Source organism: Prionailurus viverrinus, chromosome B4 (genome assembly GCF_022837055.1).
Source record: "Prionailurus viverrinus isolate Anna chromosome B4, UM_Priviv_1.0, whole genome shotgun sequence".
Taxonomy (NCBI): Eukaryota; Metazoa; Chordata; class Mammalia; order Carnivora; family Felidae; genus Prionailurus; species Prionailurus viverrinus.
The window spans coordinates 114496774-114508640 of NC_062567.1; the positions used below are offsets into that span (position 1 = coordinate 114496774).

At 42.5% G+C, this 11867-nt stretch overlaps 1 protein-coding gene and 1 non-coding gene across 2 annotated transcripts in view; one reads left to right on the top strand and one right to left on the bottom strand.

Annotated features, from left to right (window-relative positions):
• LTA4H (leukotriene A4 hydrolase) overlaps positions 1–11043 on the bottom strand; it is a 35238-nt gene extending 24195 nt beyond the window's left edge. The window contains exons 1-3 of the mRNA XM_047867980.1: positions 10796–11043; positions 4039–4169; positions 2412–2532 (exon numbers count right to left, since the gene is read on the bottom strand). Coding sequence (XP_047723936.1) covers positions 2412–2532; positions 4039–4169; positions 10796–10954 — 411 coding nt within the window. The 5' untranslated portion in view covers positions 10955–11043. The remainder of the gene's footprint in view (positions 1–2411; positions 2533–4038; positions 4170–10795) is intronic.
• A 415-nt stretch (positions 11044–11458) lies between these two features.
• TRNAD-GUC (transfer RNA aspartic acid (anticodon GUC)) lies at positions 11459–11530 on the top strand. Its single transcript has one exon. It is a non-coding gene; the product is annotated as a tRNA-Asp (tRNA).
• The last annotated feature ends 337 nt before the right edge of the window (positions 11531–11867 follow it).

Below are 11867 nucleotides of genomic sequence, written 5' to 3' on the forward strand. Positions count from 1 at the left end.
AAAGCAGCCCCAGGCTCCTTGAGACAGTCCCCTGAGCTTAAAGGAGCATGGACACTAACATCTCTGCCTGAACTTGTTACAGATCCTAGACATACTTGCTGCCACTGCACGCTCCTTACAACCCCCAAACTCTAGCCCTTTTCACTTCCTATCTAATAGCGTCTCCAAGGACATGGGATCCTAAATGACTTCTACCTGGATTAAGTAAGACTAGAAGAACCACCTGATTCTCCGAAAACAGGCCTCTAAGACCATGTCTTTGGAGTTCCTTAACGATCTCTAGTTGGTGGCTCAGCAGCACCAAAGTGGTTTTGACAAGTGTCTCACTGGAAAAGCCCACACCCAGGCACACGTGTGGAGGGCAACCATAGCAAACTTGTCGAACAAAATCACGTCCAGGTTCCCCATTAACCGCAGTCATTTCTTTTTTTTTTTTAATTTTTTTTTCAACGTTTATTTATTTTTGGGACAGAGAGAGACAGAGCATGAACGGGGGAGGGGCAGAGAGAGAGGGAGACACAGAATCCGAAGCAGGCTCTGAGCCATCAGCCGAGAGCCTGACGCGGGGCTCGAACTCACGGACCGCGAGATCGTGACCTGGCTGAAGTCGGACGCTTAACCGACTGCGCCACCCAGGCGCCCCCGCAGTCATTTCTTAATTTAACTGCAATCTCTTTCCTGTATTTCAAACACTGTTGCCAATAAGAAGTGGAATACCATATTGAAAATTCGCATTCTTGTGACTCTCAAATCTTGCACATGTTGCCAACTTTAGATTATGGACATTCTTTTTTTTTTATTTATTTATTTATTTTTTTTTCAACGTTTATTTATTTTTGGGACAGAGAAACAGAGCATGAATGGGGGAGGGGCAGAGAGAGAGGGAGACGCAGAATCGGAAACAGGCTCCAGGCTCCGAGCCATCAGCCCAGAGCCTGACGCGGGGCTCGAACTCCCGGACCGCGAGATCGTGACCTGGCTGAAGTCGGCGCTCAACCGACTACGCCACCCAGGCGCCCCAAGATTATGGACATTCTAAAAGAAGTACTGACTGAAAATCAGATGTTTCTAAGAGCGCACACAACTTGTACACTCGTGCCTAGAAAACTGTATCTCTTTCAGATTACTGAACTAAGGGTTTCCTGGATTAAAAAGGTATTCCAATTGCCAATAGAAAGTAAACATGTCTATTTTGTGTTCCACTATTGCTTCTTTTTTAATAGACTTGTATTCAAATTTGAGCCTAACATAGTATCTATTCCAGAGGAATACTGAGAGGATTAAGTATGCAAAGTACGTAACACAGTGCTGGAAAATACAGTAAGTGTTTAACAAAGTGAGTTCCTTTAATTATAAATTGATTACTAACAGAATTAGATTTTTTTCTTTTTAGAAGATAGTTTGATATGTATTATCCTTGTGACAGATTGTCTCTATAGGATTCTTTATTCTTAGTTTTTATTTTATTTATTTTTATTTTAATATAATTTATTGTCAAATTGGCTAACATACAGTGTGTAAGGTGTGTTCTTGGTTTTCGGGGTAGATTCTCTTGGTTTTTGGGGAATCCCAACAAATGCCCTCCTCAACGTCCATCACCCATTTTTCCCTCTCCCCAGCACCACCCCCCCATCAACCCTCAGTTAGTTCTCTGTATTTAAGGGTCTCTTATGGTTTGCCTAACCTCCCTCTCTGTTTGTAACTATTTTTTTCCCCTTCCCTCACCCCCCCCCCCCATGGTCTTCTGTTAAGTTTCTCAAGATCCACATATGAGTGAAAACATATGATACCTGTCCTTGTCTGACTGACTTATTTCACTCAGCATAATACCTTCCAGTTCCATCCACATTCTTAGTTTTTAAAGAGAAATAGTTTAAGTTGTGTCATTTTAACAGTATTTTAATATATTTACAAAACATATACAGTTGTAAATGCGTAAGAAAAATCTGGAATAGATGCAAACCTAACTCAGTGGTGGTTACTTCTGGGCAATGATGTCTGCAGAAGACTGAAAAATCTGAGCTTTCACTTTCCATTTATAATTAACATTTTTCATAACCAGTACATATTACTTTTGCCTTATTAATTTTTTCCTTTCTATTTCATAACCATTTCTTGAGTGCCCACTTAAGAATGCCAAGTTCTATGCCAGGTGCTGGGGACAAAAATATAAATATGACCTAGATAGTCTACTTCAAAGAGGCATGATTTCAAACTGAAGGGAATTTCTTTTTAAAAATAATATATGAATGTGTTAATAATGAGAGATATCAATGAAAATACATATTGTTGTTATAACATACATTAAAATGCTATCTTAGGTGAGACCTGAGACCACTGTCCACTTTGCTTCATTGAACTGAATGTGCTGGGAATTCTATGTATAATGAATCGTTCCAGATCTCTTTTACCTGGCACTGACTAAAGAGATATGGGTGTTCCTTCCCAGAAGTTTGTTCAGGAGTGAGCCACTGAAGAGCAGAAGACTTTGGAGATGTCTCAAAAGAAATTTCTATAATGACTTCTTGATTTCTGTATGCAACAAACAAATACATTAGTAGCATATAATTCAATCTAACTACAGTTTGGGTTCATAATACACAGAGTATATACTATAAATAATATTTTACAAGGTCTCGTGACTGATGGAGCGTAAGCTCTAGAATGCTGCCTCCTAAGTAGGTCAAGTTTGCCTCTCACGTTCTTACCTGAATGCCAGCTTCCGGGTCCTTTTCACTCCACCATGCTAACTGCTTATGAAGATGTAACAGGAACAGGAACTAATATTCGTGGAGTACACTACTGATTGTCACACACTTGCGCTTGTGGTATCATGTAATCTTTTATGATAATGGGAAAGTGGAAGAAATAATTTTGGAACCGTGACTACTCCAGCAGTGGATGCCACAGCACGACACAGAGTTGTACTGGCCTGCAAACTTACCGGACAGGTCGACACTGAGAAGAAGCATTTAGAAATTTGGAGTCATTTTTACATCTGCTGAATCTAGTAATCAAAAATGTGTGCTTGCTTTTAATCTCTTCTTCCTAGCAATTCATCTTTATTGCATTTTATAAAAGAATCAGCCTGTGACAGATTGGAAATACCAAGAACTGGCCCTTTACCTCAGTTTGAGCAGCACTCATCATGAGGAAATAGTAAGAGTTGTGGAGACCGGCAGCCATGCCTGTGTTTGAATCCTGAATCTACAACCTACTGGTTCAGGGAACTTGGGCAAGTTATTCGACCACCCTCTGCCATAGTTCTTTATCTGCAGAAAGAGGTCAATGATATCTACCTGACAAGTTACATGTGGTTGTTTCTTTTTCTTAAACACGAAGAGGAAGCATGAAAATACTGGCCACCGGAAGGTGAGGGTAGATCACTCTTGTTTTAGGCCAATGGTTTTCCACCCTTTCTCCCCTTCCCAATTTACCAAGGAGTGGGATACACCCCTGATATGACAACTGTGGCTGCCACTTTCTTGAATAAGTTATTTTATTTCTCTGAGGTTCCCTTTCCTCATTTGTAAAATGGAAATCACACCACAACGGTTATTGTAAGGATTAGATAAATTATGTAAATTCGGTAAGTTAGATAAATGTATTTAAAGCATTATCTCAAGACTGGTATACAGAAACGGTTCTATGTTTGTCATTGCCATTATTCCATTAATAAAAGTGGCTGGCCTCTGGGGAAAAGGTGAAAAATGTGCAGCTTGTAAAAGTTTCCCAGGTGATCCTGAAATGCCTCCTTAAGATGGCATGCTCCCATCATCACTCTAGGTATTAGTAAAATGATCAGTAAAGAAGTAACAGTTAGCAAAACTCCTATTCTTCAGGATTTTGTACAATGAATTTCTTTAGTATCTTAAGAACATATAACTTTTACCATAAACTTCAATCTGAGGAGATCAGTAAGAGCACCAGTTACTACCTATAGTCAAACTAGAAATAGGAAAGGAAAATTGTTTACATTAAAAATACTTTTTCTCTATTATTTAGCTACGTAAAAGAGAAAGATAATAACATGCATACTTGCTCAGAGCAATAGGAAGAGAGATTTCCATTGGTGATCCTCTGTAACTTTGTCTTTCTCCAAGAGCATATTTAACGTCTTGTCCATTGATGACCACTTTTTCTATCGTGAGGTCCTTTGTATCCAAAATCTAGAATTAAATTAGTGTTTTTAAGTGATAAGAAAATTGTTTTATATGCACCAGAGAAAACTAATATTAGTTATGGGTTAACTATAATGATTACAGAGTAGAACTAGTTGCTCATAGAGAGTAAAATACAGAGTGAAATTACAAGAATTAAAGAAGTCAAAAGTTAGTGTAGGTCTCGTCTCTTGGGGCTCTAAGCTTCCTGAAAAATTTTTGGTTCTAAAGTTTGCATATATATCATTAGGTAATTCCGGGATAGTCCCACAAATTTGAGGTTTTAAGTGGAAGTCAAATCTAATTTAAAATGCCTTTGTTCCTATCTCCTAAAACTTAACTTCCCTGTTATGAACAAAATTCACCTCGAACTTAAAAGTTTCTTTCATCACCACTCCTTGATGTATCTCACCATGTATTTCTTCCTGAAATTCCAACTCCTATGTACTTGCATCTATCCCCAAATTAAAAGAAACCCTGGCACTTGCTGGGCAAATACGCAGGCTGTATACTGCCATTATGTACCTTGAAAAAGCCCAACCTGGGCGGCGGGGGGGTGGGGTGGGGGACAGCTCCTACCACATGACCTACCAAGGACTGGGAAAGGGTGTCTACTTGCCATGGCCCATCAAGGACAACTGCGTGGGGCAGGAAGGGAGTGGCAGCAGGTGTCTGAGTGCTTTCCATCCCCATAATCCTCCATCCGAGCCCTAGAGACCATACCTTTCATCATCTCTCTCTTGCTCTAGAATCTTCAACCTTCCTATGCCACAAGACTGTTTCCAAACAACCTGAACAAGTCTCCCAATGTTACTTTTTAAACTTCACTTGATCAATCTGCCCTGATACCTTGTCTCCTTCCTTTCTTTTTTTAAAGTTTATTTATTTTGAGAGGAAGAGAGATCGGCAAAGAGCATGCACACCCACAGGCGAGAGCATGAGCAGGGGAAGACAGAGAGAGAGAGACAGAATCCTAAGCAGGCTCCGCGTTGTCAGCACACAGCCTGACATGGGGCTCAAACTCACAGACCCTGAGATCATGACCTGAGCTGAAATCGTGAGTCGGACACAACCTACCGAGCCACCCAGGCACCCCTGTCTCCTTCCATTCTTTTTTTTTTTTTTTTTTAATTTTTTTTTCAACGTTTATTTACTTTTGGGACAGAGAGAGACAGAGCATGAACGGGGGAGGGGCAGAGAGAGAGGGAGACACAGAATCGGAACCAGGCTCCAGGCTCCGAGCCATCAGCCCAGAGCCCGACGCGGGGCTCGAACTCACGGACCGTGAGATCGTGACCTGGCTGAAGTCGGACGCTTAACCGACTGCGCCACCCAGGCGCCCCTCTCCTTCCATTCTTAAACTCTATGGGCAACCTACGGCTGCTATTTCCTCTTCCTCATCAATCTCTCCTCCTTTTTTCCTTTCTCCCTCTTCAGTCTGGCTTCTCCATCCTCTGCTACTGAGAGGGCAGGGCACTCCTCCTGATCGAGGGGTCTTTTCTGCTCTGTAATCTGGACCCCCATCCACTCATAGCCCTTATGGGCCACCTCATCTGTTCGATGTCCTTTCCTTGGCTTCTTTGAGTTTAAACATGAATGGTTTTCCTCCTTGTCTAATGCCATTTCCTCCACCTCCTTTCTAGCTCCTAAAAATGGATATGTCCCAATGTTCTAGCTTTGATCCCTACATTTTCTTACCATATTCGTCACTCTCTCATTCTCACTCATCCCGTGTCATCAACCAATACCTCTGTGCTGATGACTACAGTCTGTTTCTACAGTTGTTACCTCTTCCCCAGGACTGCTGCCGGGTTTCTGAGTTGTCTGCTTGACATTTCCATGGGAAATATTGCCTCATAGTCAGTGGGCTTCTCAAAATTCCAAAAATGAAGCTACCTGGATGTCCCTGAAATCAGCTCTCTCCCTTTATTTCTGTTCTGTTAACAGAATCCTCAAGGTACCTAAGGCTTGAGACATTCAAATAATCCACAATTGATCCCACTTCCCAATCCCCCACAGCCAATTAACAAATTTTTCTTTCACGCCATCCTCATACTTTCTTCTCTGTCCTTCTATCACCACTGTAGGCCAGACCCTGCCTTAGAACCACCTGAGGTCTGATCTCCCTACCTCTGGCATCTTTTTACTGAAATCTGGCTGCAGTGGCATGGGGAGTTGGAGGACCAGCTGCTTCTCTTTCAAGTTGGTTAACTGAACTATAAACTCAGGAAAAGTCACAAGAGGCAGTCTACCTTTCTAGAGTCAATGATACTTGGTTGGAAAAAATCTCCATTCTGGTTTGATCTTTTTTTTAAAGCAGCCATATTTGTTAGGGGAGCCACCTGTTTTCCTGCTAATAGGTAATTATTCCTTTTGGGTTACTTTCTTCTGGGGGCACCTCAACCATCTCCCTTACTCTAAATTAGTAGAACTGACTTATCTTCTTGCACTTGCATATTCAGAATATTTGGTTTTATTAGATTTATATCTTATTGAGAATGAGAGGGTTACTCCTTTGTGCCTTCCTATTCCAGTACCTATTTCTGGCTATCTGATTTATTTTAAAAACTTAATTTGAATATCTATGTATATAACTACTCATGTTTACATGACTTTCATAACCAAAAGGATGACTCAACTGGCTCATTTCCCAGAGGAACATACTCTATTGTCTGTATCGCCTAAACTTTTCAAATCTATTCAGAATCAGAGAGTCAGATTACTGTTATGACTATTTTTTTAATCTTTTTCATATCCTCTGAACTTAATACAGTAGTTGGTCCAAATCTCTCCTATAGCATTTATTGTACCATATTATATTGCTATGTTTTCTCTACTAGCTTGAGGGTTCTTAAAAAGACAGAAACCTTCTTAGGTTTGCATTCCCAGAGTTCAGCACAGTACCTGAAAAGTAGTAGGTATCAGTTGATATCAGCATGAAGCAAGTGCTGAGCCAAGAGACAATACAAAACACAGTGGTTAAGCTATGTATCTCAAGTCTTAACCTCAGCTATCATTCTCAAATTAAGAAATTCCCCTTCAAATTTCACTAATAAATGTTATTAAACAATTGATCAAAAATAGTAATAGGACAAAAAGGAAACTGGATAGTTGAAAAGCTGGAAATAGTACTTTTCAATAAAGTTTTACTGAACACCAACTGTGTATAAGACCAAGATACCCACATGCAGTTGTAAGAAACAGACCTACTAATGGTAGGAAGTTACTATGAAGTTACTGATTTACTATATCTCACAGTATCCTCTTTGAATAACACCCCCAAAACCAGCTGGCTAGATGCCATGGAATATATAACCAATTCCCTTTTGCACAGGCTGCTGGGAAGCTCCATGTTAAACCTCGCAACCCACTTCTCTTTTTTTAGGACTTTGTGCCATACATTTGGTTTCCCTACCCTTATTCTCTCTTCCTCCAAATTCTTTAAAAAAATTTTTTTAATGTTTGTTTATTTGAGAGAGAGAGACAGAGCGTGAGTAGGGAAGGGGCAGAGAGAGAAGGAGACACAGAATCCAAAGCAGGCTTCAGGCTCTGAGCTGTCAGCACACAGCCCGATGGGGGGCCCAAACCTACAAACCGCGAGATCATGACCTGAGCTGAAGTCTCATGCTTAACTAACTGAGCCACCCACGTGCCCCTCTCTTCCTCCAAATTCTTAAAGTATTTTTAATCTTATAATACTGTATATTTTTTTTAAAGCAAGCTCAAATTCTTTCTTCAACAAAGCATGGCTCTAAATTAAAAAGCTTTATGGGGCGCCTGGGTGGCTCAGTTGGTTAAGCACCGGACTTTGGCTCAGGTCATGATCTCATAGTTTGTGGATTTGAGCCCCTCAGCAGGCTCTCTGCTAACAGTTCAGAGGCTGCTTTGGATTCTGTGTCTCTCTCTCTCTCTTCCCTTCCCCTGCTCACGCACATGTTCTTTCTCTCTCTCAAAAATGAATAAACATGAAAAAAATTAAGTTAAAAAGCTTTATGCCTCAGTATTATGTCTCTACATTTTCTATTTGTTATTTGCAGGATGCTATAACGAAAAAAGCATGGGGTTATTGTTAAAACCAAAACTAAAACAACACCTTGATTTGATTCCCAGCTCAGCTATTTACTTAGTGAAGACTAAGGGTTTGCAGTCAGAAAGATCTGTGTTCACATCCTGGCTTCTGCAACTTACTAGTGAATGATCTTGGTCAAGACATTAAAAACTCTTTGAGCCATCAACTGACAGAACACCTAAAAAAATTGAAAATTTTAATACAAGAAACAAATGCTTGGAAGTTATCACAAATGAGTATTAAACTTCAGTGCAAATAACCCAAAACTTCAGAAGGATTTTCAGAAAAGCTGGGATTTAGTCCTAGCAGGGTTCCTTCAACATTCCCAGGATCAAGGACTCCGAGAATGAAGTGAGAAAGGACACTTGATGTCCTCACCCAGCACTGCCACTGGGTCCTCTCTATTGGTGGTTGGTGGTGAGGATGAGGTCCTCTCACCTTCAAGATACACTTAGCACATTTTTAGTGCAGCCCATGTAAACTTTAGGCACTGCTTTCTAACTAACAACACGTCCATTGGTTCATCAAACTAACAACACGTCCTCTACCTGCCAGGTGCTATACTAAGAACCTGAGATACAAAGAGCCATGAAACACAGAACTACCTTCAAGAGCCTGTAATCTAGCGGAGGAAAGATGCTAATGTTGAATAAATAAAACCAAACTCTTGGCCTCAAGTTGTTGTGATAAATAAGCAAATTACAAACAGATGCCACTGTATACAACTAGACTTCCTTGCATAAAATCTAACGTTATAATTCTCGGCTCTAATTTACTAAACAGACATGCCAGCCAGACATCCTGATTTAAAAACCTTACCTCTCTCAAGATTTGGGGAATGAAGAAAACAATGGGCAAGTTTTTAGATTGGAACACTGAATGTACATTCTTTTCCAAATTGAAGCATCCTGTCTTGTGCTTCCTCAAGGATCAGAGTTCAGTCTTTATTTTTACAAAACAGGTGAGAGTGCAAGGTCGTATTAAGCAGCGATAAACTATCAAAATCGACTTTCTTTTAATAAAAAGAGAGATTGCATTGAAGTGGCCAATCCTACCAGGGCAAAGCTGCCTGCAATAAAAGATAGCATGGTTCTTCAGGCAGAACAAAGTACAACCTACAAGGAAATAGATATCTTCTTGCCTGTGATATTAATTTTCTTCCTTGTAGTATTTTTGGTGACTAAATATCAATATATAGAGGAGTCCACCTACTTTTCAAATCAGAATCAGTCTAGCAAGATGGTAAAGGGCAAAGAGTAGGTTACCTGCTACATTAGTTCATATTAATAAACTCAAAACACAGGCCTATTACACAAACAGGAGTCATGAGAACCACCAATTCTTATCTAAACTTATACCCAACTAATTGACCCCACTAATTTCCCACCATCAAGCCTACAACGTATGGTGATCAGGTTGCTTAATGCTGTGCTTTAGTAGATGCCACAATACTCTATGCAAAATACACTGGGCCTGGCATTTTAAACCCTTGTCCCTCTTATTTCTAAAATGCTCACCTATGAAATTCTTCAGGCGGAAGGCACAATCCAAATACTATCACTTTGAGTAAGAACACTGAAAACAAGTTACGTTGTACACATAAAATAATTTAATCATGCTCCATAAATCTAAACAGACTTTTCATCACTCAAGTGGCTAGCGATCTTGTGAAAGTACATTACTTTCTAAGAAGCGCAATAATTACTCGCTCCTTGGAACCAACTATAATACACTGCATTGAGATACGCTTGGAAAGCCTGAATGGCCCAACGGTCCTTAAATTATTTGAAGAGAAGGGCAATAAGAATCAAAGGTAGAAGGACCATGACCCTGGAGAAAAAGAGCTGCATCTAGAGTTAGCAGAGACTGGAAATACCAAAGCAGTAGGGATAGACGGGTCTGGAGCTGGAAATCCTAAGGGATTTGAGAAACACTGGTAGGGAGGCTGAGGAAAGACTACGATAGGTCGATGGGTCCCGTCCTGCAGACGTGCAGGTTGAAATAAGGTGCCTGGGAGCAAAGGATCAGCATCCGCAGGACATCGGGTGTGAGACTTAGATGAGACTGTGGACTGAGGAAGGTGCGCTGGGGGACTGGAAGAAATCTGGGGCCCGAGGAGGGAGTTCTGGGCTGCAGGCCGAGGAAATGGGGAGGCCACAAGGGGGTTAGCGCCAGAAACTAGGATTACAGGGGAGGGAGGGTTCGTGCTAAAATGAAGCCTGAGCGCTGGGTGAGGAGCAGGGCGCGGATGGGGCGCTAGGATGTGCCCAGGGACTGGGAAGAGGAGTCTGGGGAGAGGCGCGCAGGAAGAGACACTTAGGTATATTCAGGGGCTGACGGAGGGATGCAGAGACATAAGTGGGTCTGGGAGGAGGAGATATAGGGTGAGTGGGGGCTGAGGAAGTGGAGGCTGAGAAATGAGTGAGGGCTGAAGGGGAGGTGTGGAATATGAGTTGAGGGCTGCAGACGGACCGAGGTGCGGGGCTGGGAAGGGGCGGCAGCGGGGAAAGGGACGCGACGCGGGCGGCCGGAGAGAGGCGGACACTGGGCGCTCGTCCCACCGTACCAGGCTGCGCAGATTGTCCTCCTGAGACTGCACGGTGAGCGCGGCGGTGCCGGTCAACACCCGGCGGGTAAAGTCGACGCTGCAGCGTAGGTGCAGGTGCTTGGTCCGGCACACCGAAGCCGGAGAGGCCAAGGAGCACGTATCCACTACCTCGGGCATGGCTCTGGGGAGTCCCTCCGCACGCCGATCTGCACCCCAAAACCCAGCTGCCAGACTACTCGACTGAGAGCGAGAGGAGGGAGGGAGGTAAAGAAGAGCTGAAGGACTCGTGGCGCCCGCCGGGAAGGGAAGTTTCTCAGAGTGAGAGAAGAGTAGGTTGCCCCGTGGCTGGAACTACAAGTTCCGTGATGCAGAGCGAGGAGGCGTGCGCTATGCTCCCTGGGAGTGTGTGTGGGGGGGTGCTGAAAGGACTGGGGACATTCCTGAAAGGAGAGGAGGAAGAGGAGGGGAGTGGGAGCAGCCGGTGGAGGGGTGGGCCGACGGAAATGATCCCAAGTGTAGTGGGGAGATCAAGTGAATGCTTCCATTTTAGTTTCGTCCAACTTCGGTAGAAATTGCAATGGCAATTGAAGAATGTCAGACCTGTTGGTAGTAGCGGGCAGTAAAGATAGGGCAGGGTCAGAAGCAATAAGAGGCCTAGCAGAAGGCCTGCCTTCGTGCAGTTCCTCGTTAGTATGGTGGTGAGTATCCCCGCCTGTCACGCGGGAGACCGGGGTTCGATTCCCCGACGGGGAGGCGCAGAGAGGTTTTTTTTCGTCTTCTTTTATTACCTTTACAACAACTGTGATAAAAGTGCACCTTCAAACATTTTAAAAGTTAGTACGGAAGAAATAACCAATGTCAAATTACCTGTAAGCGTTACTTTTTAAGAGTTGTTTGGTTGCTGGCTTGCCGTGTCGGCAACCCAATACACGTGAGCTAAATATTGTATCAGTTCAACAGGATTTTCTTTAGTGCTTCTTAGGTACATTTCCAAGCCCTGGAGAGCAAAAACAGAATAAGCCAATATTCCCGTTTTAGAAATTTAGGAAGGTCATTTCAATATACTGTAATGAGAGAATTCTGTGATGTT